This window comes from Opisthorchis viverrini (assembly GCF_000715545.1).
Source record: "Opisthorchis viverrini unplaced genomic scaffold opera_v5_21, whole genome shotgun sequence".
Taxonomy (NCBI): Eukaryota; Metazoa; Platyhelminthes; class Trematoda; order Opisthorchiida; family Opisthorchiidae; genus Opisthorchis; species Opisthorchis viverrini.
Genome location: NW_008751677.1, coordinates 185,692 through 213,587, shown reverse-complemented (window position 1 = coordinate 213,587; position 27,896 = coordinate 185,692). Strand labels below are relative to the sequence as shown.

Genomic DNA, 27,896 nt, shown 5'->3' with positions numbered 1-27,896 from the left:
CAGGTTACAGACTGCCCACATCTTGGTCGCTTTCACCCAACAGAGGACTGGGTGAAAAGGGTTCTGCGATACACATGGTCCTCCGGTATGCACAGTTCGTGTCCTAACCAGCGTAACCTGAAGTTTTGGTCCATCGTAGGCTAATTATCTTTCCTTAAACCTGATGTATCTCAGGTTTGTTGGCCCGGTGTTCCCGTCAAACCCGGCCAAAGTTTCTGAGACGCCAGTGGTCCAATACTGACACTTCCGCACATCCGTGTTCGTAGAGGTCATAGAGTCCATAGATGGATCGCATCGCAGCGGTGTAAACTCTGTTCTTGATGGACTTACTGACCTCACGCCTGCGCCATCGGTGTCGGAGGTCAGCAGAAGCTGCGCGGCTTTCCCAATTCGATAAGTAATCTTATATGCAACCAGTCCACCTATACTTATACAACTACCCAGGTAAACGAATTTATCTGCTCTCTGGATTGACCCTTCTGCAAGTATGTGGTTTGGGTTAGATCCCCTTTCATAAGAGTACTGTTGGTAACCCAGCAACTTCTTCGGCCGACGAAGATTCCAGGATGTTGGCTACAATAGTGGCAATGAGAACTAGACAGTTGTCTACAAGCGTGTGGGTGCTATGCATGATGAAAATGGGGAGAACGGGCAAGCTTCCGGCGAGATTGGAAAGTATATGTTGAAAGGGACTTAATAGACGAGCCTTGATTGAGGTTAGTTCGGGTAATAAGTAATCGTACTCTTATTTTCTATTGCCCGGAACAAAATAGGAAGAATATCCTCAAGATGGTCTAGTGGGAACATCGGATTAGCAATGCTAGGGGACACCAGATAGTTGGAGTAAAAACGAACTCTCCCACGGTGAACGATCTGCCTGTGCTTAGTAGCTTACGCTGATTAGGATATGCACTTCGCATGCCTGATGACCCTCTACCTCGCAAAGCTCTTTACATCCAGCCCTCCGCTGAGTAGAAGCCACCAAGACGTGGACAGTCTGACTTGACAACGTAGTACAAAACACTAACAAGTAAACTCAGTCGGGTCGACAACTGTCGCCTTCTTGGATGGGGACCCCGGACTCAACTCATTAGTAGTTTATGATACTCGTAAACATGGTCAACTCACGCAGTCAGTGGTTCTTGCGCATCTCTGCTATCACCTTCAATACGTATCTGCTCAGACCAAAAATTAATCATACCACCATATCCAACGCATGGCTTTGTCTTCCTCGCTCTCGTATTTTTCGATGCCGAAAGTGTAGCAGCTGGGAGCAACACCCTTGGTAAATGGCTTATAACTGCCTTCATGGATGCTGTTCGTATATCCAATTCTCAGTGGCAACGACGCGAAGACAGGAATGGTTGAACGATTTGACTAACTAATGCTTACCGGGTTTGGGCAAATCGGGTGGATGCCATTCGTGGAAGTTTTCTGAACCCCTTGGCAACTGTGTTAGGGTCACTTGTGAATCGACATTACAGAGCATACGACGAAAAATAGGCATCCCAATCGGCTAATATTGTCACTGGTTGTACGCTGATAGAGCAGGGGAAATTGTGTAGACATAGTCAATCGGGGCATGGGATGGAGGCAGACACTATAATGAATAGGAGGTGGTGAGAAAGAGGTCGTCATGATCTGAGATACGAGTAGGTAAAGACACTCAGGTCTGTCAAAAGTACCACCCTGTCAAAAACCGCAGGTCCCTATATGTACCAGTGTTCTGTGGAACCATTCAATAGGATTTTTATGGATCCAAAGATCACTGTTTTTGACGGCTATCATATCTTAGCACGAAGTCGATTAAGTTATCTGCTTACCTGGGCAATGTTAGGTGCCCATGCATCTTCTGAATATATGCACTGTGCCTTTTACGATCGCTCGTGCTTCATCGCTTCTCAACTTTATTTCAGGCCCCTGTCGGTCGAGGCGGCTTTAATCTTGGCACCAATGACCCCCGTTGGGTGAACGTAAGTACTCCACGGACCACTCGCGGTGTAACCAGGTGAGCTTCCATTTTTAATCGTTTGTACTGATGCTTCACGATTCCTGCTCATGACGGGGTCTGCAGATGTTGAGTTTCTCCATGGAACTAACTCGAGGCGCGAACGTACTAAGAAAATGATCCGTGGTTAGAACCCAACCTCGGCATCCTGACTTATCCTGTATGAGCTTAGGCAACTTTACGGTAACTCAATCCTAGTGGTTTCTTTCGGTGGCATAGCAGCTGTGCACCAAAAGGGCGCTTCAGGCGGACAGTTATCATTATTTAATTTGCCTAGTTGTTTATTTTTTTTATTTGTCGTATATGCCTACGCCCCTGACGGACTGTAGTTCTGGGACTGAGGAGGATGGGTCTTTCCAGGTCCGTCGCGATTGCCTGGTTCAGCAAAAAGGATGGATAGAGAAATCCTGGCGGGTGACGTGAATGCTCAGTTCGAGCTACTAAGCCCGGAAGGACAATCGGGGTAGAGTTGGAGTTGATACCCAGCTTACGGATCATGGGGAGCTGCCGCTCCAGTTGTGTGCTGATCATAATCTGTTCCTGGCTAGTATGAACTTACAGCACAAACGCTCGTATCGCCACCTACCACAATACTGTCTTGGACTCATTTGGACCATGTAGCTGCTAGTTGCCAGTCGTTCCTTCTAGAGTACGCAGCTTGAATCTGATCATGCCACTGTGCGGGCCTGATCATCAGTTCGCTTCCCATCAGCATTATACGCCGCTACAACAAGTACGCGGTTATTACAGCTGACGATGATGATGCACCCCGAAGCAGACCAACTCCATTTAATTTTCAGTAGCTTGAGAGTATCGAGCTGACCTGGCTAGAAAACTGCTGGAAAAGCACAATCATACAGATGACGTGGATCTCTTGGAGGTTGAATGGAAACGAGTGGAAGAAGCTATGCTCTCCGCTTTTAGAGCTGTTTGTCCAAACCACGCGACTCAGATGAATGAACAGTGAATATGCCAGAGAGGCCATACCACCAACTAGCGACTTTGATGGTGCAGCAAATTTCTGAGGAAGGCCCAGGAGATGGAGAAGGCTTCTGCTGCAGGCGGTTCGATCACCTGGTTTCAGCTAAACGAGTGCGAAAAAGACGGAACGGCAATTCACTGAGATAACGCCGTCTTAAGCGATCGGCTGAACACTTTGGGAAGTTGAATCAAATCAGCAGTGTATGCTGACTGGCAGAAATGGCCCAATCGCGCAGTCAGTGGAGCTTGTGCATCAAAGCTATCGCCTTCAATGCGTAGCTACCCAATTTCCGAACAAACTGACCATGTCTTCGCCTCCAAGGCTGGATTGTATATTCCGCTTTCCCGTTTTCCGGTGAACGAAACTGTAGCAGCTGGAACCAATGCGTCTATGGTACTCGGTTTATACTTGATAAATTGAATTGACTAAGGAAAGACCGAAAGCTCTGGTGACATAGAAAGCTCGGGAGATGGAAAAGGCTTTTGCTACGGGAAACAGTCGTGCCCTATATCAGTTGTTACGACCGACTGGCCCTAGGAAGGTGACGGTCAGTGAAGCGATAAGTGAAAGAGATGGCTCATTAATCCACTAGCAAAAAGTAGACTGGAATGATGGGCCGAACAATTCGAAAAACAGTTCAGCTTGTCTCCTGCAACACAGCTTGTGGAGATAGTGCATACGAAGAATGGAATGTAAACTTTGATCGCCCATCGGAAGAAGAAATAAAGCACAGAATATCCGTCCTAAAACGTGAGGATCTGAGGCTTATCATAGTGTGACGGTTTGTGTCCCAGCCTGTTTAACTGAGGTGTCTACATAGCATGGGACCCAACGGTTAGGGCGCGAAACTACTGACCGGAAAGCCCGTGGTTCGAACCCATACCTGGCTTTTCGGCTTCTCCGGTCTATGTTTGGGCAACCTAATTGCACTTCAACCTCTGTGCTCCCTTCGAGTGACATGTAAACTAGCTGCCGAAAGGGTGTTATGGCTGAAAGATTTTCTTTTATTGTACGCATGTTATTGGCAACGGGACGATGAGAGATAAGAACGAATATGTGAAAGAGAAAAGGGGGCGTCATAGAGTATGGATCGCATCGCCGCAGCGTATACTCTGCCTTTGACGGATAAACTCACACCACGCCGGCATCGTAGGTATCACAGGTTAGCAAAAGATGTGGGCTACCAGATTTTACATTTTATCCAGTCGGTCCACCAGAACTGAATAAACATAACTGCCACGTCCATTGCCTGGTCTTTGTGCATAAGTTTCGGGTTCGACCCCACTCAGCCTTTTAGTAGTAGTTTGCACTTTACAGGTGTGAAGCGCGTATAATGCGATGCGGCGGGATTATTTAGTTTACTTGAAGTGGATGGCATATTTGTAGATGCTGAACTGGGGTGAGCATTAGCATTTGCGTACTCTATCTGTGAATGAACGCCCCAGAATTATTTCGACCCACAAGATTTCAGAAGCAGGCAGAAGCTTCAAGCGGTACATCAGTAACAAAGTTGAGGAGGGTTGGTCAGAGAGGGAGCCTTGGCGTACACCTCGGGTATGGTAGTCTCGAAGAAAAAGTTGCTTGGTGCCCACAGCAGTTGGTATATAGTGACCTGCCGGATAAATATTTGGAAGGAGCACGTTTCCGACGATGCATAGGTTTGAAAACGACTTTTAGATCGAGAAATATGACCAAAGTAGGGCTGTTGAAAGTATGGTGCTGTTTTGCAACTTATCTAAGGGTCAGGATGTAATCGATGCATCATCGGTCATAGGAAACTGCGACTTGATTCTCACGAGTTTGTCTGCCTCTAGTTGATCACCCTTAACAGGATCATGGCAGAGATCACCTTGGATGCCACAGCTACGACGTTTATCGCACGATGGTCTTCGCGTGTCATTATTGCGCCCGTTTTTCAAGGCTGAGCTCACTATCGGAGTGCTTTGTTCCAGCAGCATTCTTGTTCCAAGGCTTCCATATTAGGGTCAGTGTATTGCCCACTAGGGCTTCATCACCTTTGAAAAGTGCTGGGTGCAAACCAGGGTAGTTTGTCGCTTCTAGAGGAAACAATATTTCACGCTAGACTTAATTTGCAATAGGCGGGCTCGTTTCTTTGTTGCACTCGGGCTCCTAGGGTTGTTTTATGGACTGTATGAAGGAGGCCAACTGGACTGATGCTTAGTGTCCATCCCATCGCTCAAGACGCGATTTTTTCAATGGACTGCGTCCCATCTTTTTCGCAATGTTTATGTGTGGTGAAATCTAATGAAACCTAGTGAACAGCACTCTTGACCTTCAGTGTGGCAAGGACCAGCATATGTGAGTCTTTTCCTTGTCGACTGGCTCAGTGAATTGTGAAAATCAAGTAGAACGGTAGGTGTTTATTGTCGAGTAGATTCGATAGCCCGACTCGAACATGGATCAGGACGGTGCTTGCATTCTTTTACAGTAAGAGCAATCATCTAGGATCTTCCATTGCCTCTTTTTAAACAATACTCATTATTGTTAGTGCTCTGATGGCATTTAATTTTAACTCTACTTTCCAGAAAGCCAGTTGGACCCACCGTTGGGCACCTCCAACCTGCCGCTTTGGCAATACCTCAACCCACAGCCTTGGCACCAGCAGCCTCCGGTTTACTGTCTTTAGGCACCAGGTACACACCCTCCTCCGCGTCAGCCTTCGGTGCGAATGCGTCCGTACCTGCTGGTGGAGCTATCGTTCCTTCATCCGGAGCAGCTACAGGGCTCATGTCCGCGAATGTTAACAATATGGGGCTTGAACGAGACCCCAACTACCGCCTGGCCGCTGCTATTGCGGGGACCGGGGGGCGTGGACGACCTAGGGGAAGACGCCCACTGAGGGTTAGTTTCCCACTGTGGATTAGGGTTCTAATGATTATTAATTCTAAAAGAGATTGCTTCGAATAGAATGGAGTGCTAAGTTTTCACCGGATGATTTCACGATGTTCGACTATGCAGACTCAGCAACCTTGGCTGACGTCGTTGAGTGAGGTAACATAAACAGATGTGTCAACCGTGTAAAGTGGTTTTGTATCGTCACATGAGATGGATATATTCTATGCCGAGTTTCTCCAGCTTTAAAGAGTTTACTGACTGCATGTTAGTTCTGGCACAAATCTCCTTCAGCTAACTGTTGGCGGTAACCAAACATAGTCTACTGTCGTCAGTGAGTTTTTTGCCCATTTAGTTTTGTTGAAATCATTGCCGAACGAAGAGACTGGACCTTATCGTGGTGTGACGGTTTGCACACCTCAGCGATCCATTGAGCTGTACTTACAAGTGTCCCCGTGACACTCACAGAGTCTCATATCAGGTTGGTCAATGGTTAGAGGTCTCCTGGCCCTCCAGGTTGTGGGTTGGAACATGTGGCGACTTGTTTCGTAGAAATGGACAAACTGAGCAAGAAAGAGAATCATTGTATTGGAGAACAGGCTTACCACTGATTGCCTCAGGACTATCAGCTCAGTGTTGTGTACTCAGCCCATTTTATTTACTACGACAACAGGTTCAGATGATAACAATGATGAACCGACACTCGGTTATCTTTGTCTCAGTTTCTCATCGTATCGGAACAGCCGTATCTCTCACTCTTCCGGTATTACTTAATTTCCAGGGCCAGTTCCCTGTCGTCCCAATCGACATGGTTCGTCAGCTGGGTATTGAACAACAGGTTATTCTGCAACCTGCGGCCCCAGTTGCAATGAGGAACAAAGCAGTTCTTTGTCGTCCTTTGTCAATGTGTCGCAAGATACAAGCGACGCCTGTCCAGTTTGATCAATCGGCGGAAGATTCTGCAGCCCTTATTCGGGCGAGTGACGTTAACGATACCTTGCTACGGAAACAACAACGCAAACCGGACGCTCAACCAATAAAGATTGAGGCTTCTTGTCAATATGCAGACGCCTCAGTTTGCACCGATTTGGCGACCGACAAAACGCAAAAAAGACGGAAGACGCTGGATTCTGGCACGTGTACCCTGCCGTCCGTTAGTTCAGTCCATGTGGGCTTACAAACAGGTAGGACTGGTATTTTTTTTTAGATAGCAAGCCTTTTCAGCATGAAACTTCGTACCTTGCTTTAGCGCCTTACCATTGTATCTGTTACTAATACTTCGTGTAATCTCGCTTTCCTTAGATGAATCCGGATTAAAAGAAGCCCACGAACGAATACAATACCTCCCGATCCCGATTCCTGTTCCCGTACTGGTTCCGACCCCAATTTGTTGGTTCTCCCATCCCGTTCCTCTTCTTGTGCCGTTCCCAATGCCATGTGTTATCCCGCTCCCAGTCCTTGCCGGAAAACCCGATGCAGGTTAGTTCTACAAACTAAGGCCTAACCTTCACCACATATATCTTAAAAAATACAGTTCCTCTTGATCACATCTGGCTCCAATGGACTCTCGGAAGAGAGCTCTCATCCCTCCGGAGGAAAACGGGCCGTTCCATTCAAATCTGTCTTTACACTACGGGTAACCGCACTTCCGCATCCCCCAAAAGCTAGTGACTCCCCGTTTTCTTTGTATTTAGCGTTTCTGGGACACTACAACTATGCCATTGTGCAAAATTTCATTAGCCTCAGCTTAAGGGTACTTACTGATTGCAACTACAAAATTACTTTTTTCTCACCTGTAGTTGATATATTGGAAACGGAATCTCCTTCTCTGTGCGTTGATGACACAACCAACGAATTGCCAACCGAGTTGGATCGTCCTCAGAGCCCCCTCTTAGAAGTTGACGCACAACTGGAAGAAAAGTCAACCGAATCTGATATGTCTGAGAGTGAATGTGAGACTCCCAACGAAGTAGCTGAGACGGAGACAACCAGGATCGTGGAAAAGGTTTGCAATTCTGTCCGAATTTCTGGTTTGATATCTTCGTTAGTCTTCGATTATTGTCTTTTGTTTCACCACAAACCACTTCGCACAAATAGCACGACGATTTTCTGCCAGTGCATAATCTAATTCGTCTCGGTATATTGCGGCAAGGCCACCGCATCAGAGTTCATGAAACTAGTGTTGGCGCTGCAGAATGCCATCACGCGGAGAACTAATTGCTCAATCGTGATATGATCCTGATCTCATTTATATCACTCGCCATATGAAGGCCTTTTCCGGCAACGTGTACAACCAAACGCAAGGGGGACCGCAACAACAGGATTACACCAAATGGCAACTTGGTAATACCAACCCACCCAGCTGTTACAGTCTTATTCTCCAGGGTGAATAATCAAGGTAGAGGGCAGTCATGCGTTGAGTGGACGCTTTTTCATCTGTTGTGGATTAGGTCAGTCATGAACGATTATTTTCTTGCTAAAAGGCGGCTAACTAGGTAGTCCGGTAATGTGTGCCATTCGTCGTTAGTTTCATCCAGATGTTCACGTACGCGATAGTAGTCAACATAACTGGTTCTTTTGACAAGGACATTTGTACTACGTCGTCGATTCATACTTCATCACCTTTGGGTAGTTCACAGTTCTCACGTGGCTGTTGGAAAAGTGCGTCTTGAGGTAGGAGTGTGTCAAACACAGTTGGTTTTCTTTTGGAAGCGCTCTGACATAGTCTCATTATGGGCTCACTTTTTCTACCAAAAATGTGTCTTATGAGACGGTGGTCTCTAATTGCAGCTTTTTATACTATACTCTTGACGGACAGGTTGATGTCACGGCGGCTCCGCAAGTGTCATCGATTAATAATGATAATAATAATAATTGTTCAGCTGTAGCAACCTTTCGGTGCCTAACTGCTATGCCACCCGAAGGTTGCACGAGGGCTGAGATACTGCCAGGTTGCCCAAGCCTAGACAGGTTTTTAGTCGATCCCACCCGGTCCCACAGCAACACCATCTCCTTTTCCTTGGTTACACAATATCGTTTCACAGGCTTGAAGTACATACCAGACATGGTTTGTGTTATTCCGTTTTATGCATACTTATTGCTCGCGTCATCCTCGATGCTTAAGTTTTTTGAGAAGTACTGCCCTAGTATGAATAGCTTTAGACCCCTATGCAAAGCGATCAAGCACGTGGTGCCCAAACTTGGGACAGTAACGAGGTAAACGTAGCTGAACGTCATCGATTGGACTGACTTGATATCGTTTGCGAACCTTACTCATCATGAGCCCAACAAACAATACAAGAGTAATCGTTCAGGTGTAACACCCTAGCTGTTACGCAACCCGCATTCTGTATTCAGATACGTAGCAACGATAAAGTATCAAGAGTTCGCGCAAGAGCAGCTTGAGGGCTCAAGTATTGAATGCTGCAAACCTGTACCATAGTTGGCAACCAGTTACTTCCCTTGGTATCTGAGAGAGTAATGAAGCAACGGAAGTCACATGCTTTCCCTTAATCGCCCCACGTTACATAGCAAGCAAGGTGACGGGACTGATCTAACCACGTGACGCTGTGATTCATAGATTGTGAGACTGTGAGGGCGCCCAAATCTTCCCAGGAGAGCGAATAAAGCCTTTGGGTTTTATCAACGTGATTTTTGGTTGTTTGGAAGGGCTTGCCCCCAGATACCCCGTAATTTTCCGCGTTGTGCGTTTCGTTTTTCCGGGTTGTTACACGAATGTTAGACACTGGTTTACTAGTATCCATGTCGTTCTAGTTTGGCCCTTTGGTGTCGGCAATGTTTTGCCTAGGCAACTAACAGGCAAATAATTACGATGTGTTATTTGTCGGTCGATCAAACTTCTGATTGTGTTCTTTCGGCAGGTCACCGTCCATCCCACCGAGCGAGGCTTGAAACGTGCCGCCAGCTCGCCCGAACGTGAGGAAGAACCAGATGGATCTGAACCCATTTCCGAAATTCAAAATGAAGACCCTTCTTTATTACATGCATCCCCTTCCCTCGAATTAACCCGAGAGAATGTCCCAACCACCCTTGTCGCTGAGCCGGTCGCACCTCCAGCGAAAAGGCCACGTCACACGGTTGTTGTTTCTGATGTAAACTATCATCTCAAGTTCTCCTATGGTATCAATGCTTGGCGCCATTGGGTGCAGCAAAAACTGAATAGCTCGGGCGGAGTTTCTTCAACACAACAATATCCCTATCTCAAGACAGAACTGCTCAACATGTCAGAAGCTGATCTGAACACCACGCTGAGTCAGTTTGTTCGAGAGGTTCGTAAGCCGAACAACGAGTGCTACGTCGCGGACTCCATCTTCTATCTGTGTTTAGGTCAGTCCTGTTGTTTCCTCTTCGACTTTATTTCGCTTTCTTCGTTTTGTATCCAAATGCCTCACTGCGTTTGTAATCCACCTATATACTTGAATGAAGGCTTCATTCAACTTAAGACGAAATACGCTCGTCTAAGGCTGTGACCTGTTCGGTGCGCCTTTTTCACTAAAATGTGTTACACAACACCTAGTAGGACGGCGAACTCATCAGTTCCCTTGCTGGCGGTAAAAGCCACCCAGAGTTTAACCCCCCTTTGTCGATGAAGTTGCTGAATACGTGAATGTCGGACCGGTGTAGCTGTCATATGAAACTGGCAGTTAGGTTGCATTGGTCTGTTTGTGAAACTGCACAACATTGTTGGTTCGTGTTTGGATCATACTGATTGCAAGAGTGACACTGATGAACAGGTTGCCCTCTAACTGACATATGTATTCGAAAACGTTTGGTTAGCCTTCTTGATCTGCCATGAACAGTATTCGGAGTTGTCACCACAAATGTATAAGTCGCACACTGGAAAACGATCGAACAGCCATAATGTACGGCTCTCAGGTCACGGTGGAGGATTATTTTTTGGTCCCCAACCTGGTGGGCGACATCCACCAAACTGTCAGATGGTGTGGTCAGTGGCCGCTGCTGTCAGTCGAGCAGCACTCCTTTAACAATCTGATTAGGGCATGACAAACGAAATGCTTTTCGCACCTGGTTCTCTTAACGCTTAAGGAACATGACCCAGCCGAAGGTGACGGCATTTGTACAAAATAGGTGGTGATGCGTAAATTCGGCTTATTACTTATCTGGTCAACTAGTTTGCTCAATTCCGAGCGTATTCCGGGTCTTCATCGGAAGACGGCCAGACCAAGAAAACGACTTAAACATAACGAATCGTTTTGCGTTGCCTCTACTGTAGGACGTGTTTCAGCGATCCGGCAGTCCGCTTCATTCGCAGTAGAGAAACTGGAGGAATTACGAAGATGGGTACAGAGGAGGTAAAGTGATGAATGGTAGCAGCAGAAGGAATCTTTTACGGATGACTGGGAGAACAGAGGCCTTTGGAACGGCTGAAAACATTGTAGGTGTCAATTCACAGGAACGTTTGTCGCGACCGTCGTCACGACTAAGGAGAGAGTTGCTACTTGGGGGGTAAAATGGCTCAGTGGTTAGAGCGCGAGTTTATTGACCAGAAAGCCCGTCGTTTGAACCCGACCTGCCTCTCAACTGCCCTGTCTAGTAATGTGGCGGTACTTGCCACTATAAGTGAGCTGCATCTGGGAACGAAGACTCAGTAGAACTGGATATGCGAAAAAAAGCAGGATAATATGCGAGTTGATTCAGGTGCACATTTGAGTCTTATTAGTGGAAACGTCGTCGAGCTCCGTAAGTACGAATCAAAACGTACCATGTGTAGTCCCATGTTACGACTGCCGCTTCCTGTTCACAAAATGTTCTTGTGTAGTTTCTTTTCTGTCATTTCCGGACTAGGCTGAAGAGGTTTGCGTGTTTGTTATGGATGTCCATGAGTCAATGAAACTGACATCCACCTTTTACTTTGTTCACTATGCACGCACCAATCGTCTCTTCCTTACCATCGCTCAGTGGTTCGAATCCAAGCCCGGTTTCTTGACTGCTCCTGTGTAGGCTTGGGTAACTTGACTGTATCTGAGCCCTCATGCCTCCTTCGGGTGGCATAACAGCTGGGCACCGGAAGGCTGTTAAAGGTGTACTATTATTTATTCACTGTTTATTATCGTTACCGTTTGGGGCGAGATGCCTCAGTGGTTGGAGCGCGGATTCACAGACTAGAGTGTCCGTGGTTCGAACCCGACCTCTGCTTCCAGACTTCCCCTGTCTAGGCCTGGACAATCCGGCAATATCTCAGCTCTCGTGCTTCCCTCGGGTGGCGTGACAGCTAGGCACCGAAATTGTGTGAAAGGGCGACAATCGTTACCGTTCGTCTTTTGACTAATGGAGCTGTATGTAGCTCAACATCAGATGGGCAAAACAGAACATTTTAAGCAAGCTCGTCTACTGGTGGTTGGTGTTGGACGGTCGGCAGATGCCAACAAAGATGAACATACACACAAGTTGTTCAAACGAGAAGTGCGCATAACAGACTGCTAAAACAGTGGCATGTATTCTTGGCGTCTCATGTAAATGTTGTACCGAATGGCCACGATCCTCCTTGGAAACACTTCTCATAACTATAACTGGAATAGTTTTGTTCAATCGCAGTCGCAAAGGTGAACGAGGGAAGAATATTTTATGCTTCACTTCTGACAACAAGCTAAGAACAGCTAATGATACCGTGCTTTGAGGGGGAGCTTTTTGGGGGTTCAGTCCCAAGTCCGTAGGACAGCTTGAGTGAGTGGCTTTTTGTGTACACCTGTGAGTTTCCTACAAGCTACGATGTCTCGGTCATGCACTACTCAGTCTTGGGTATCCTCTACCGAAAATAACATCCCCACGCCACATTCAGGATAGCACGAACTAACAGGTGATTTGTTTGTGTGTGTGCTGTTCGCCTTCCAACTTTGGTTTCCTTTTCTCTAGCGTGCTCTTGGCTAGATCGATGTGAATATAATGTCTTCCAAGGAAGCCAACGTCAGTTGGCTCACTCCATCATACCTTCTAGCCCACAGCAAACCTACAATAACCTTCGGTACTGTGGCATTGTCGTACTTATTCATTTGTTCCTGTTCTTTCTGAATACTTAGTTTCTCTAAAGTGAACTATGCTCGTTGTTGCTAGACTACTCATGTAGTAGACATGGTTGCTGTTATCTTTTGGCCCGTCCATTTACAGGGATACAAGAGTATTTGAATGAGAATGGATGCACAACAAACCTTTTTGGTGGACCCATGTTTGCCGACTTCACAAAGGCTTTGGATGATATATTAGCCAACTTTCAACCCCGGATCAGTCCCGAAGGTCTACTAATTTGTCGTATTGAGGAAGAACACCTATGGGAGGCGCGACAGTTGGGTTCCCATTCTCCCGAGGTAAGTATCTTTGCGCAGCTTTGTCGAAGCTTTGCATCTGACCGCCTCTCGTTTTCTGTTGTATTCTGAAAACTATGCATGCTTTCTCCATTTCAGATTCTCCTGTTTACCGTACTGTATTTGAATACCAAACACTTTGGGCTGCGTGTTGGTACTATTCACCGCCAGCTAGCGTTCGCTTACTTCCGATTTACTGAGGAACGTTCGAATAACGCTGCTTTACTCTGTCATTTACCCGGTCATCTCTTCGGTGGTGGGGGAGAGGCGTCAACAACTCTACGACTTGATGTCAATGAGGATTGCCCTGCGAGGTGTCCCGTCGCACTGTTCCGAAGTTACTTTTCCCACTGGTGGGTAACGAGATATTGTCGTTCTTAACTTTTCACTTCTAATGTCATTCTTATTCTGTTCTTGCGATTCGACACTCATCTGTTATTAGATACAAGGAAGACTAGATTTACAAGTTTATGAGTGCATGGGGGCAAGGTGGCTCTTTTGTTAGAGCGCGAATTCACCCGACTGGATGGTGCGTGTTTCGAACCCAACCTTCGTATCTGGACTTCTTTCTAGACTTGGGTAACCTGGCAGTATCCTAGCCCTCGTGCTTCCTTCAGGAGGCATGGCACCTAGGCACCGAAAGGGCGTTACAGCTGAGCATTGGTTCATCCCCTGCGCATTATGACTTTCATGCATATTCTGATGGGCTTCTGAGTGAACTTAGATATGGCATTAGTACATCGGCTCCATTTAGTACTAGTTTTCCTGGTCATCGAGTCCATCACTATCGGCTAACCACAACCAGTTGCTTGGACCTGATAGTTGCGTAACCCAGCACTCGATTTGCTGTCATTGCCCGCCTTTCAACTCCATGGCCAAATAAAAAATATGGCAGCACTTTGGTAACACTAATCTCACCATCTGGGTTGTTCCCTCTGTGCGCATCAAAATATCATATTGTTAACTAATGTGAATAGATAGATATTCTATTGGAAGGTATCATTACTATTCCTGTATACATCAATCCATCTGAAAATGAGCCATCTCACCCCCCTTGAATCGATTTTACTCAAGAAGCAAGATCTTTGTCTTCGTTCCATGATTAATATGGGATTAAATAAAGCACACGTTTCAAGGACCGGACGGCAATTTCTAGTGACCTGACTTTTAACGCAACCGTCAGGCTTCTCAACTGCTCAGAGTCTGTTGAATTGGCTGAGCGAATCCATATCTGGAATCCTATCATTACGTCTATCCTGATTTTTTCCAGAGGCATTGTTTAAAAGAACGGTGTGTGTGTGGGAAGATGTCCTGATATAGTGGGAAGAAAGGACACTTCAGGTACTTTTGAATGGCAGTGGACTGCACATATTCGAGCATCATGTGGATTTAAGACGTTACCAGTGAAACCAATCCAGTATCATCCAACACACACGACGCACAATGGAACAAACTTCCGGCCAGGTAGTACCAGAATGCTTAACGGCAAATCATTACCACCCTGTGGGATTTCCAATCGTCGAGGGCCTTAGCCAAGGAAGTTCGAAGATTCCATGGCGCCTCATTAGCTGTTTTCACTTTTCCATTAACATCTCCACACAGTCTTCGTTAGTGAGGGTTTCGAATAGAGGACAGCGCTGTCGTCCATAGACGATTGTTGCACTTGTATAGCAGATGTCGAGACCACACTAACTTGATAACTATCGCTTACTGCTTCAGGGATTCTCATTCGTCACTAAGTTCTGGCTTGCACACCATTAATCACCAACGCCCCTATCGGGCTATTCTTCAAAGGTACTGGTGATCGAATGTTTGGAGACAATACGAGGAAATTGTTACGGTAGTTTTCAGATACACCTAGTTTCTTCCATTGTATGGTCAAAGACCGCTTAGGACTAAAATCCCGAAGAAAGTAAAAATTTGTCGGCACCACTTGAACCTCATCTTAGACAGTGCTCAACACCGATGCTTCGCTGCCGTTCAACCATAATTCATTTGAAAGCTTTATTGTGAGGAAAAAAAATAAAAATAGACGGGGAAGGGACTTAGTGGCAACCTACCATATTCATTCCGAAGTGTCTACACCTCCGATCACTTAATCAAGTAATCTGGGTAGAAGCTGACAATAAGGACGCCATCGACATCAGCTAGCAGATCTCTTATAGCATTTCCAACCAGTGGGTATCACGCGCACTCCATTCTGCTGGGTGAGTCCACCGATAGCACAGATTTTTCGTCATCATTTTCATACCTCTATTAGGTTAAAGGTTGGTCATCTCTGCTTCCGCCACTCAACTGGACCTGCGACAGCGATTTTCGAATAACTCCTCAAGATTTGATTGGTCCATATCGACTTTGGATCGGAACATCGCCCGTACTAAGAAGAAGTTTGGTGTGAACGGAGGTTACAATGAGGATTCTTCAAAAAATGAAGTTGAAACTAACAAGCAGCAACAAATAACGTCAGTAGACGCGATCCAGGTCACTGAGTAACTGAATAATTTGGCTGTGAAGCAACAATCTAAACTCGTGATCAAGACTAATTTCTCATACTGTATCTATACCAGGAGACAAGCACAGGCGAGAACTGACTATTTTATCTGAAAAATACCCTTAGAGTTTTTGCCATTTGTGATCTGATGCACTGTTCCCGTTCATGACCCTCTGAAAATGGTCCGTCCTTCAGGTTGGATGAAAAATCAGTTTCTCCGTGGTAGCCTTTGGGAAATACTTACTGGGGCGGGATGGCCCAGGTGGTTAGAGTGCGAATTTACTGATAGGAAGGTCCGTGGTTCGAACCCGACCTCAGCCTCTCAACTTCCCCTGTCTAGGCTTGGGCGACCTGGCGTTATCCCAGCCCTCGTGCCCCCTTCGTGTGGCGTAGCAGCTAGGCACCGAGCTGAGTGCTTGACTTAATTTTTTTTACTGAACTCCATTTCTCTTTCCTTCCACAGTCCACCACAAGTTCGCAACTCGGACGACATGTTCTATTTGATCCCATCATACCGTCTGGGTCAAAGTGAATACTGGTTTTCCGATACAGCAATGGAGTCGGATGAGTTACAAGTCATCCTGAACAGGATCAAAATGGTAAAAGAAATACAAGAGGCATTTATGAATGGACAACCAGATGGTGGCTTCTAGTCGTCATACACTTTCATCTCACACCAGCTCTAGATCACCTTTCCTGCATGGGCGATTTTTTTCTACCTTGTTTGTATGACTTACTCGTCAGCTCTGTACCGCTCGTCAGGGCACGTTGATGTCTCGCGCCCAATCTCGCGTGCACTCTGTATTTTGTGAACCCTCATTCATAAAGTTTTGTACAAACTTGATGCTCTTATTTGTGCAGCTGCGTCCACTTTTTACATATATACATATATCGTTTATCACATCCGATAAAACATTCGCCCCACTGTGACTTGTTTGTGTGTTAACGCCGCCTATGCTGTGTCGCCGGGTTGTTGAGTGACCAGGACAGGCTCATTGGAAAAAGTTGTACAGTACCGCGGGTCAGCTTGCTCACTGCGCTGTATGCTGATGCTTCACTGCTGTACAGTCATAATCTGATTGAAATGCCTATTGTGAAGGGAAGAAAAATGGATAGGGAAGGGACTTCGTCTATTACAATCATTCCGAGATTCTTACACTTTCAGACACTCAGCAAAACAATCCGGCTAGCAACTGACAACAAGAACGCTATTGAGATCGACCAGGAACCACATCTGCAACCATGCACAGGAGGGAGTTACGAGGACCCCATCCTGGACGGTGAGTTGCTCCGATGGCACCCAGACTTTTTAACGCGTGAACGTGAGCATCTTTCGGCTGTAGGTCAGTCGGCATTAATCATACGCCTCGCGATTATCTGAAGTCGGTGTAAATGCAGTTTTCTAAAAGGGAACTTCCTTGGAACTGGTCAGAATCGGTTTCGGAGGCGTTCTACTTCAAGAGGCGCGGGTTATTTTGTTTTACAAAATATCGGGATTCTTAAGCTTGGTTGGTGTGATCCATATGCCTTTTGAAACAACCGTGGGATAGTGAGAAATTGGTCCACAGTGGTTCTTCCTCAAAGAACACTTCTGAACTGTTCAACTGTCCCCTCTATTAGTGTGTTCTCGTCGGAGGATAGGGTCAAGTCTAACCATGATATCTTGACAGGTTCTTGTGCCAGCAATCACCTGATGGATGCATCCAATACACGTTTTACGCAACAGTCACTAAGGTGAGGTAACCCGTCATGTCGAATGTCGATATCTATGGCTGTACCATATGTCTTGTCTAAAGTGAAGTAATGGGATCAGGCTTCTCGTTCGGTAGTGGACAGAAAATAAGATACGGAGGCGGTTGTAGAGTGTGTTGTACTACAATCGTTTGCGCACCGGAGTAAATCGGTAGTTTCAGTAGCTGACGGAAATGCTCGTTACCATGGGCAATCGGTCTCCAACTAACTGATGGCAAACTAATGCTGCTCTGCATCATTTCTAATGGATCATTCTGGTTGCGCTCATAGGATTGGACGTTGAGGAACATGGATGTATGGTTTTTTCAAAGTGCCTCCGCTTAGAAGCCAACAAAAGACTCGATTGCCAAACGAATTGAAAACCGCAGCGTCATGGCTTATGGTAAATTAGTATTTCTTGATGCAATAGGGAGTAGTTGTGAGGGAGAGGTTTTAGGGATTAGGAATGCTGTTAGGTGTGGGTCAGTCATTTGTTTGATGACGGTTAGATAAATCACCGTTCTGCAGTATTGCTGCACTATCATCACTGCAGGCTCAGTGCATTTACGCTAGGATACTTCCTGTCGTTGCCCACGGTACGCGGTCTCACCCTTCGCACTGCGATTTGAACTTCTCACTTAATTCTCGGGTCTTCTTATTGTCCACGCGTTTATTGTGCGCGGATTCATTAGTCTTTGGTTTTGAAGTTTTATTGGCATGTATATGCACGTGGTATTACAACGCATCATATCTGCCGTGACATCGGCCGAATTCACTGCGTTTTCAGTTAGTGAAAGTCCTGCCTCTTGCGACTCACGTGCGTGACTACACTATCGTGTAAGAAGGTGGAGGACAAATTGAATAACCGAAGAGAGTAGTACTGTGCTGGAAATGTGCACAACGTTAGCAAGGGGAATTGTCAGGCAACAAGACAAGTGCAAACAGTAGGACGGAAATAAACGCTGTCAGCTCCACTGCAGTCAAAGCGTAGTAACTACGAGGCTCTTCTTTAATAGCGAACGCTTGGGTCCCTCGTTTTTAACACTAGGTCAGGGAAAATATGCCCGACTCGAAAAGGCGTCGCTCAAACCCAAGGACGATTTGGACCCGCCCTACTGCACCTTTCCTAGCCAGCCAGGTTTTACTTTCGTTGGTGAGATGGAGGCAAATCAACCTTATTCGAGGATTGGCCATACCTAAAGGGCCAGGGGATGATCTTACCGTGGCCAGGCGGACGCGGTTTGGAAGCGAATTTTCGTGAGTAGTGATATGAGAACAGAGTGGTACGATGCTCCTTTCCCAAGCCCTCTTCGTTAACTGGTCTCCCCAAGACAAATCTATAGAGAGGATGCTCTATTGGAAACAATACCTAGAAACGCTAACCGACACCTGAACTATTGATCACTCACATGGGGCATCAGTGCCACTTTGAATGGTGTCAGTTTTTCGGAGGGGATCGTCGCAGACCACGGTTTAAGGTCTTCCATGTACATTAATCACTAAGTGAACTAAGGGTTTCTATGTCATACTAGATCTTCAAGAACTCATTTTCTAAAAGTGATGCTTGTGGGGCATCGACTCACACGAATCTGCATGAGCGGAAGTTGGCAGTCCACTTTAATGGTCTCGCGCGGTCTGTGTAGGAGTGGAGCGTGGCTTGATTCTGAACTTCGTCGGTTCTGTCATACATATGAGTGTAGCCAGAAGTATTTCTCTTAAACATCACATTATTTCTCAAGCCACAATTGTCGTGACCAGAGCTCGCGCACTGAGGTAGCAGGTGTCTGCACAGTGTGCGGCGAAATCTGTTCGTTCGGAGTAGTGTTTGGAACTGCACCTGATAACATGGGTTGGTGTACGTCGGCGATATTCTTCACATTCAGGAACAAACCAAACTGTGCAGTAGCAGCTATACATGCAGCTGTTCGCGTGTATATGGGCGAGCAGTCGGAGAACCTCATGATGCGAGTACCCCCTGTGTGATGAACAGAATCTCATCAAATCGATGTTCGAACTGTCCATGAAGGTCGCTTCCACGTGGGTCATCACTTAGAGATTGGAAGGGGCAGGTCCAAAGGCACTGCCTCATAGCACGTCCGTGACGATTTTAAATCCGCCATGAGTTGATTCAGAGTTCTCTCTCACTCCTGATTATGTGAGCTTCGATTAAGGTTTTAAAAAATTCGGTCAGCAGCTCTATCTGTGCAAATTAATACGAAATCAGAAGCGTTCTCGAAGTGCGCGCAAAAGTCATGTAGATGCTGAAGATACTCAGTACACTTTGCTCGTAGCTTTGTGCAGTCAACGTCAGATTCACTGCGTTGTGGCCAGCACGGACGCCATCTTATTCTATTGAGGTGTTCGCTTCGAAACATCTAGCACTTAGGCGTTCAGCAGAATTTGTCTGAGCAGATTATTCAACACAACCAAACATGTTAACGATTCCTTGGTTTTCATGTGAAGCTTCACCTTCTTTGTGGAAAGGCATGCCTGTGAAATCCAGTGGAATAAAAGGATGTTTATACCTCCCTTGGGAGTGGGATGGTTAGAGCACGAATTTACTGACCAGAAGATCCGTGGTTCGAACCCGACCTCTATCTCTCGGCTTCCCCTGTCCAGGCTTGAGCAACCTGGCACTATCTCAGTCCTCGTGCTTCCTTCTGGTGGTACGGCAGCTAGGCACCGAAAGGATGCTACCGTTGAACGATTTTTTTTATGCATGCCTCCCTTGTGGCTAGTTAAACGAATGTCCAAATTGTTGAAAATTTGGGTTCCCAAAGTAACATTTGGTCTTAGAATCTGCAGGTAAGTTTCAAAGAGGGCGAAAGATTCAGTAAAAAAAGTTCAATAAAGCATACGCAGATATCAAGCATGGTTTCATGTGCGAATGACACACATTCCATAGTGTTAAGTCTGTCGGTCTGAAGATCAATCCCGTGTTAGTCCACGACTGTATCGTTCTGATACAATGGTTTAGGCGAGAAATCACCGTAATTCATCAACGGAAAGAGCGCTGAGCACCATTTATTGAAATAGTCACAAGTAGTCAAAAGAATTCCCACAGTTTGAGTTCTCTCGACTTGTATTTCTTACGGTAACTAGTACTCTATTCTTTTTTCTCCGAAGTTGGTCATAACTTTTCGCAACGATCTGCTGCTAACTGGATTGGGCCTTAACCTTGGAGTCGTTTTTAACTCCTTCCTTAAAGAGAAAGAAAGTGGTGCCTCAGCTGAGAGCCACCGCCGAGTAGCCATTGGTTCCTGCGAGCTGTCAGAACGACTGGTGCCATAGTATCTACCAGAAAAAATAAGTCTGTGTGCCCCCACTCAGATCAACTACTTGGACGGTGGTCCTTAAAAAAAAAAGCTTATCGAACTAGTCCATGCAACACTTTGAAAGCCACCTCCCTGCGGGACGGTAATCATGATTGTGACCCCACTTCATACGGCAGAGAACCCCGGACGCTGTCTTTCTAAACGTTTACCAAATAAGCAATGGTTCTTAAAACAATCCTTGCCGCTTTTCGATGCTCCATCAGATCGCTAAGCAGAATTCAGCCAGGTCTGTTAGACGTCAGCCCAAGCAAAATCTTCATGCAGATAGAGGAACCTGGTGGGATCAGTGGGCTTTGGAATCGGAGGAATCTAGTGACAAACAGGCGCAGGTCACGAACTCAATCGTCTGTTTATTGGACATGAAAACACCTGAGCCAGGCGGTCGTGAGTGTACGTTGCATCCGATTGATAGATGGTCAGAAGCTGGAACGAACAGAATGTTGACTTAACGATGAGCGCACGCAGACAAGTATACTTGGCGAAGCCGATGCTGGGTAACCAGCCGAACGAGCAATAGCTTTCGATGGCCATCGTGTGCACTTCATAAGCGAGCTGCTAGCACTCTATAAAGCACTGGCAGAGAGGAAAGTTTCCTTTGAAAACAGCATGAGTCTAACAACACCGTCAGTTGCAGTTCCAAGTTGAATTATGGTCGGCCTGCCGCACAGTCAATCCAGACGTATACCGTTGACTTTCCAAGAGAACTTCAACTGTGGCCTGCTAACTTTGGATAGCATCCAATTCGTTGATGGATATAGCGAACACTCGGGTTTCGACAGCTTCCACATGACTCCCCTCATGTATGGTTGGAAACCATGCACGACGTGGCACTTAACCAATCCCAGTGGCGACCTTACTTTCACTTGTCAGCTGGACTGCTAATGGGTGACGTTTGCAAAGGACGTTGAGTTGATCGCGCTGATGATATCTCCTTCCAGCATGGTGATCCGTCGAGCATATTTGAGTGGTTTTTTCATGTGTAGTCACCTTGTCTTCTCCATGGACAAGGTTTTTGTAATAAGTCCCAAGAATTTCCTCTCTTTTCACCTTTTACTAGCGCTTTATTCATGATTATATGATGCATCTGAGCGTCAGTCTCCAATACTGGTATATTAGTACTTACGATGATAATTGTAGATTATGGCCAGGATCAGATGATGGGGAAACGCTGTCACCAGACTCCACAAGGCACTACGCTGGAAACCTGATGGCTGGTGTCATCGGTTTTGGCGATGGGCTACAAAGGTGTAGGTGTAAAAAAGTGCTACAGAACGAAAAAGGTGGGTCTCGTTAACAGACCATAGTGGAAGCAGCTAGTTAGCGAAAACTGGTACCCTACAATTTGGAGGAAGTTCGAGCAGCTGCGGTCAGATTGAATCTCTTGAACTCGAAAAATGAACGCATTTCCCGGTTGGATACAGTTGACGCCGTCCATCCAAAGTAAGTAAGTAAGTATCAACAATAGCTATTTTTAGGGGAGCGAGCGTACACAAAGAGACCGGCAGTCTGGACCAAAGTCTCTGAGAGACGAACCACATAATGCCCCATAGACTGGGAGTCCCCTTGACGAACGACAGCGGTGGCTTTTTACCAAATTTCTGTAGAAGATTTACTCGGACACCCCGTCATGAAGTGAAATAACCCTCACCCACTCGTGCTTTTTTTGTTTACAAATGTAGCACGTCCCTAGGTGTCAAGACAAGCAGGGTTTTGCTGCGCGGTGACGCGACTTGATCAGTGCCTCAACTATGACGAGGTGACAATACTTAGCGGCAAAGTGGACAAAAGTGAATACCGAGTATTCCAAATATGAATGGAGATGAACACTTAATTCATACTGCAAACGTTTAAAATTCCCCAACCTCTGGCCTCCGATCCACACGGCAAGGTCGCCGGACAAGGAATATCTGTCGGATTTATTATTATATGCTACTTATTGGCTCTAAGTAGCGAAATTAGTTGGTGTTCAACGAGTTGGCAATCCGGTTGTCACCACACGAGGAGACGTCATCCGTGAGCAGTTGTGCGAGCATTCTTCCCAGACACTAATGTCCTCTCCTAGTATAGTGATCAAAAGTTTTCAAGCTAATTGGCAAGCCCGTTTGAGTAGATCAGTTTCCAACTGATCACCAATCCATCAACGTCCCCGAACTACCAGCGGTTCGACCTATTTCCAAGCAATGAAATCAATATGTTACGTTTCCATTGACTCGTTTGCTAACTCGATTGCTCTAAGTTTGTACACTGCCACACGCTCTACCAACGACCTTGGTCGTCCTCATATCGTGGAACCAAATCAGCTACAGCTGTGATTGAATGCACAGAGTTTGTGAAAGCTTTGATCTGAAGACGAAGGTACGGTGAGATCTATACTTGTGTGTGTTTGCCTTGCGGGACTGTGTGAACGGCCGTATCATCAGGATAAAGGCTGACCACTTAGTGTCATTAAAATATCAACATAACCTTTGTCCCTAAATGTTTCACTAAAACTCGTCAGGCCATCCAGATAGACTTGTGTGGTTGGTGGTTGAAATTCAATTCTTATAACGCATACGATGGCGGACGCTCTGAAGTCATAGAACCAGGGAAGTGTTGTTAATGTGTACGGAACAGTCGCTAGTCGTACGCACTAAGTCGCGCTGCTGTTGAGTCTACCAAAGTTCTTTTCAGTTGGAAGATGGACGTGTTTTTTTTAATCATCTGCATTCTCCGTTGTGCTAGAGGAATCACACTTACAGCACATTTGGGCTGTATACGTAGTCTTTATGTTGTAGTTTCCTGTCCATCTTTAATCGTTCAGCTGTAGCACCCTTTCGGCTGCCATGCGACACGAGGGCTGGTATCTTTAAACAGAGCAATCCGAAGAACTGAAGGGCGATCTTCGTATTCTAGAAGGAACTTTAGGGAATTGATAGTGCACTACCGAATACTGTCAGCGTGTTAAACCACGCTTTCCAATTTGCCCATTTTTCCCAACCTCACAAGAAGTGGATGAATTGTAAGCTGTTCACGTGACCCGCAGCGAACTCTCCGGATGCGCCTGAATCCAACAGTCGCATTTGTTTAAGACGTGTCAGGAGCTGCATCTGAAGACATACAGCTTCGAAAACTATCGAAATCATCAAGCTTGCCAGCTCCCGCAAGATCTGAGACCTTCCGTGTTTGTCGCATAAGCTGGTGGCTAAAACGGAACGCGGTTGTATTGAAGAATATCGGCAAGCTGAAGAACTAAGTACAAGTTCAAAATGGCGATTGCTTGAAAGACTGAGTGTGGAGCAAGGACCAGTGGATCGACAGACACCTCTTGCGAACAAAGAGCGAGATTGAACAAGCAAGTCGCTGCCACTGGAATACGAAAAACGTGCGCTATCTCCACATCTCTTATCTGCCTAATAAAACACGGTTGATCTCAGTGGGTGCGAGTGCGCGCGCAGGGTTTGCCGTAAAAAAGAACCACTGATGTTCACCCCAGACGTCCTCATCAATGATAAAAAAACAGGCTAGGTTGAGACAGGTGTGTAAAAAAATCAATTTTTAAGGGAATAACAGTTTGACACTTAAAAACCGAAAATTAGCTCAGACGTGGTAAAAGTGATTAGGATGCATACCTTATGACAAGTTAAAAGAAGTTTTGAGGAAAAAGTGGTACGAGTACCGGAAATCTTTCATCACACGTGTAGATCCAGAAGGTCGAGCTTATAACATGGAGAAACCAATGCGAATTCTCGAGGGAACCAGCAACGGAAGCTGTAAAAGGCTGATTGCCGTAGCAAGGGAAATTTAAACTGCACTTGCTTTGTTTGAACAGGCAGAAAAAATGGCAGGAAAACCAACTGCGGGGCCGCTGAAATTTGGAGATGCTTCCGGATGGTGACATGCTAATTCTTTGGAGTTTGAAGCGGTATTTCCCCAGTTTCTGATGGTCGAAACGTGACTTTTAAATTAGGAGTAGAACAGACAATCCAGTATTTCTTTCCTTCAAAAAAGAGAGAAAAATCAGTACGAATAATGTGAATATGTTGTTAACCATCGAGAGGAATTGGTTGCATGAACCTGGAAATCTTCAACAAGATTTCATTATTACAACCCATTTTATTACGCCGGCCACCTGATTGGTCATCTACCTGATCGTGACAGAATTTTTATTTTCAAACGAACACGACATCTTTTGCTATTGCGGATGATGTTGGTAGCTCAGGTAGCAGAGCCGGTCGTTAATGGGAGCTAGGCGATTTATTGTTGCAATTGATGTTGCATGTGTGATTAGAAAAAGAACGACGCGTTTCAGTTTGTTTGGCGCTTATCAGTGGAATTTGACACGCGTGACGTGACAGTGCGCTGCTAAATCAGTTGGCGTGTGTTCCGATTCTGTCTTTCCATGATGGGTGCGCATCATTCCCAGAAAAGCTTTCATACACATACACACACCTCCTGAACTCCATAAACCCTGTCTGTCCGCCGCCCCGTGTGATTTTTGTCACCTCAGGTCACCCTTCCACTTCCCACAAAACTTCAGCCCTAAACGCTATTCTGTCTGCACAACGGACCAGTAAAGTGGGAGCGACTGTGTGAATTTATGTGCCTGCCAATCACGGGGCTAGCTACCTCCCAGGTCTGAGGGGGCAGAGATAAACGAGAGATTCAGTTGAGTCTCTCGTGAAAACCCAACTGATTCGCAAATGAGTGTATTTCTCGAAAACGGTCCAATTTGGGTTCAAGTAGAACATAAGGTTGACGGCGACTCGAGGACTGCACCTACCAGATGAGCCCGAAGAACGGCGAAACCGGTCATGGGCTGTCGACGGATTTTCAGCAACCTTGTCAGCAGTTTCCTTCAACAGTGAAAAGACATTTTTCGTGGAAACTTGGTTGACAGGCAAGTGTCGACACTCGGGTCAGAAGCACCCAGAAGGAAGGAGTGGATGTTTGCATCAAAGAGGAACAAACTCCGCGGTATTCCAGAGGTGATCGATAAAAGCTACTCAGTCAGGTGATGCCAATCGGTTCTTACAACACCCGGGGTTTGCGCGTAACCATCTGTTGGATCCTATTCGAGGTGAGCTGGAGGTTTATAATCATCGGCCAAAGCAGTACAAAATTAGCTGGGATTTATCGGTAGGTCATGCCTCATACTCCATTGTTATAACCGTCATCAGTGTACATAAAACAATGGTTGCTCGATGGTACAATCGAGAGATTCAGCTGGGTTCCAGGTGAGTCTCTCGAAAAATCAAATTGGTTTGCAAATGAGCGTATATTCGCTAATTTCGTGCAATTTGGTTTCAAGTAGAACATAAGGTTGACGGAAACTCGGGGACTACGCCTACCTGATAAGCCCCAAGAAGGGTGAAACCGTCGTGGGCTGTCGGCGAAATTTCATCAACCTTATGAGTGGTGCATTACAAAAAACATATATGTATGGTGATATCTCGAATATCGTAGCGACTGAAACATGAGGCGGCCTGGTGCAGCACATTCAGTTGCCTAGGCACATCACAAACGAGAGATTCAGCTGGGTTCCAGGTAAGTCTCTCGAAAAACCAAAAGAGAGAGCTTGCGTTTGAATTAAAGGTCTCACTAAGGCAAGGATGGTCTAGTTGTTTACGTAGATCCGGTTGAATGCTCCTAATTGCTAATAATTCAGAGAATTCCAGTAGACGGTGCTTCAACTCTCTGTCTATGACTTTGAAGACTTTTCAAAGTTCAAACTGCTGTCCAGTTGAGAGTATGTGAATTTTCCTCTCACGTGGGACAAGACCTTAATGAACGCGTACCCAAATCCTTGTGGACAGCCTTCGCTCACTCTGTCCTACTTGTCTGTTGCCGATGAAAGGAAAAAGGCCTTCGCTGCGGAACTGAACAGACTATTGGACAGGGAAAAGAAACTCTCATGTGCATCTTGTTTACGAAAACTGAATATCCATCTTCTCCTTAAACGGGTCTTCCTGAACTTTCCTGGATATTCGTTGACCGTCACTCAGATGCAAGCAAATGCTACTAAGCGACTCCACAAATTCCGTAATAGATCTCACTTTTCAAGAGACGCGAAGCGGATTTACGAGGAAGCATACTATTCGCATGCTTCATCAGTAGCATCCACGGGTACACCGGCAGTACATTGGTAAAGCTAAGCACATGGGGATGTAGTGTGTGTATTGAGCTTATCCGGGTTGCATTCTAACAAAAGGCTTCTGGCTTTTGGTAAAATTACCGCCGAATAGACAGTATAAGTGCTCTTGGTGGTCTGCTTCGTGAGAATTTTTAAACGCGTGTCACACTCCTCACTTTTCAAAGGCAACGTAATAGTTTGCCGAGCTTGATAGTTGTTCGCAAGTGTTTCATCACCATTCGAGGAGACATCTTTAGTGCGCACTGAAGATGTCTACTCGAATGGCGACGCAAATCAATGGCCAAGCTTTGCGGACAGATCAACAGCCACCTGATCAACTACCAACTCATGCACCCGAACTACCAATATTCCAACACATTACCATGCCCACCCTAGATAGTAGTATCGAGTGTAATCAAGCAAATTTGAGAATGAATGAAGTTCCCGAAAGTTCCCTTGTGTAAAACAAGATACAAAGAATACTGACACATAGAAAGCAAGGATACAATCTATCAGACTTGCTTGGTAGCAATAACCGTCAAGCAAATTCCACTCGAGTTTCTTTATAATGACATCAGGAGACAGGCCCAAACACAAAAGCAATTAAGTTCAATCTGTGCTGAAAGGTCGAGAAGCACTGTGAAACTCTTTGATGCTTTTTAGAAATCCTCGATAGGGCATGTCTCAAGAATCTGTAAGGAGATTCCAATCCGCCCACTCGGGCCACGAGCGTCGGAACGGTGGTGGGATTGACGCGCGCAGAGGTAGGGTAAAGCACCGCATATTCTTCACTCACACGATGCGCACAACTTGGTTATGCGTTGGCTTGTTTCCCGATTGACAACAGCTCGTGTAAACCGTGTGAAGTTGAGCATGAGTATCTAAAACCTCATCACTCGAGTAGCCGCCGTCACTAGTCCACGTGATGCGCTACGCGTGAGTGGTGCGGCGCTGTCTCTGTGCGAGTTAATCACACTGCTATTCAGCCGCTCGTGACCGACCGACGGCGTCTCCAACCTCTAGACGGGCGGCTGGTTCAGAGCTCTC

General features: G+C 46.1%; 1 protein-coding gene across 1 annotated transcript in view; it reads left to right on the top strand.

The window, feature by feature from the left end:
- The window catches only part of T265_01862 (hypothetical protein), a gene marked incomplete at both ends in the record, with an annotated part of 23,621 nt that extends 7,022 nt beyond the window's left edge, over positions 1 to 16,599 (top strand). The window contains 10 exons of the mRNA XM_009165988.1: positions 1,917 to 2,008; positions 5,537 to 5,852; positions 6,625 to 7,027; positions 7,146 to 7,322; positions 7,643 to 7,848; positions 9,725 to 10,190; positions 12,990 to 13,186; positions 13,283 to 13,536; positions 15,451 to 15,645; positions 16,138 to 16,599. Coding sequence (XP_009164252.1) covers positions 1,917 to 2,008; positions 5,537 to 5,852; positions 6,625 to 7,027; positions 7,146 to 7,322; positions 7,643 to 7,848; positions 9,725 to 10,190; positions 12,990 to 13,186; positions 13,283 to 13,536; positions 15,451 to 15,645; positions 16,138 to 16,327 — 2,496 coding nt within the window. The remainder of the gene's footprint in view (positions 1 to 1,916; positions 2,009 to 5,536; positions 5,853 to 6,624; positions 7,028 to 7,145; positions 7,323 to 7,642; positions 7,849 to 9,724; positions 10,191 to 12,989; positions 13,187 to 13,282; positions 13,537 to 15,450; positions 15,646 to 16,137) is intronic.
- Positions 16,600 to 27,896: the final 11,297 nt, after the last annotated feature.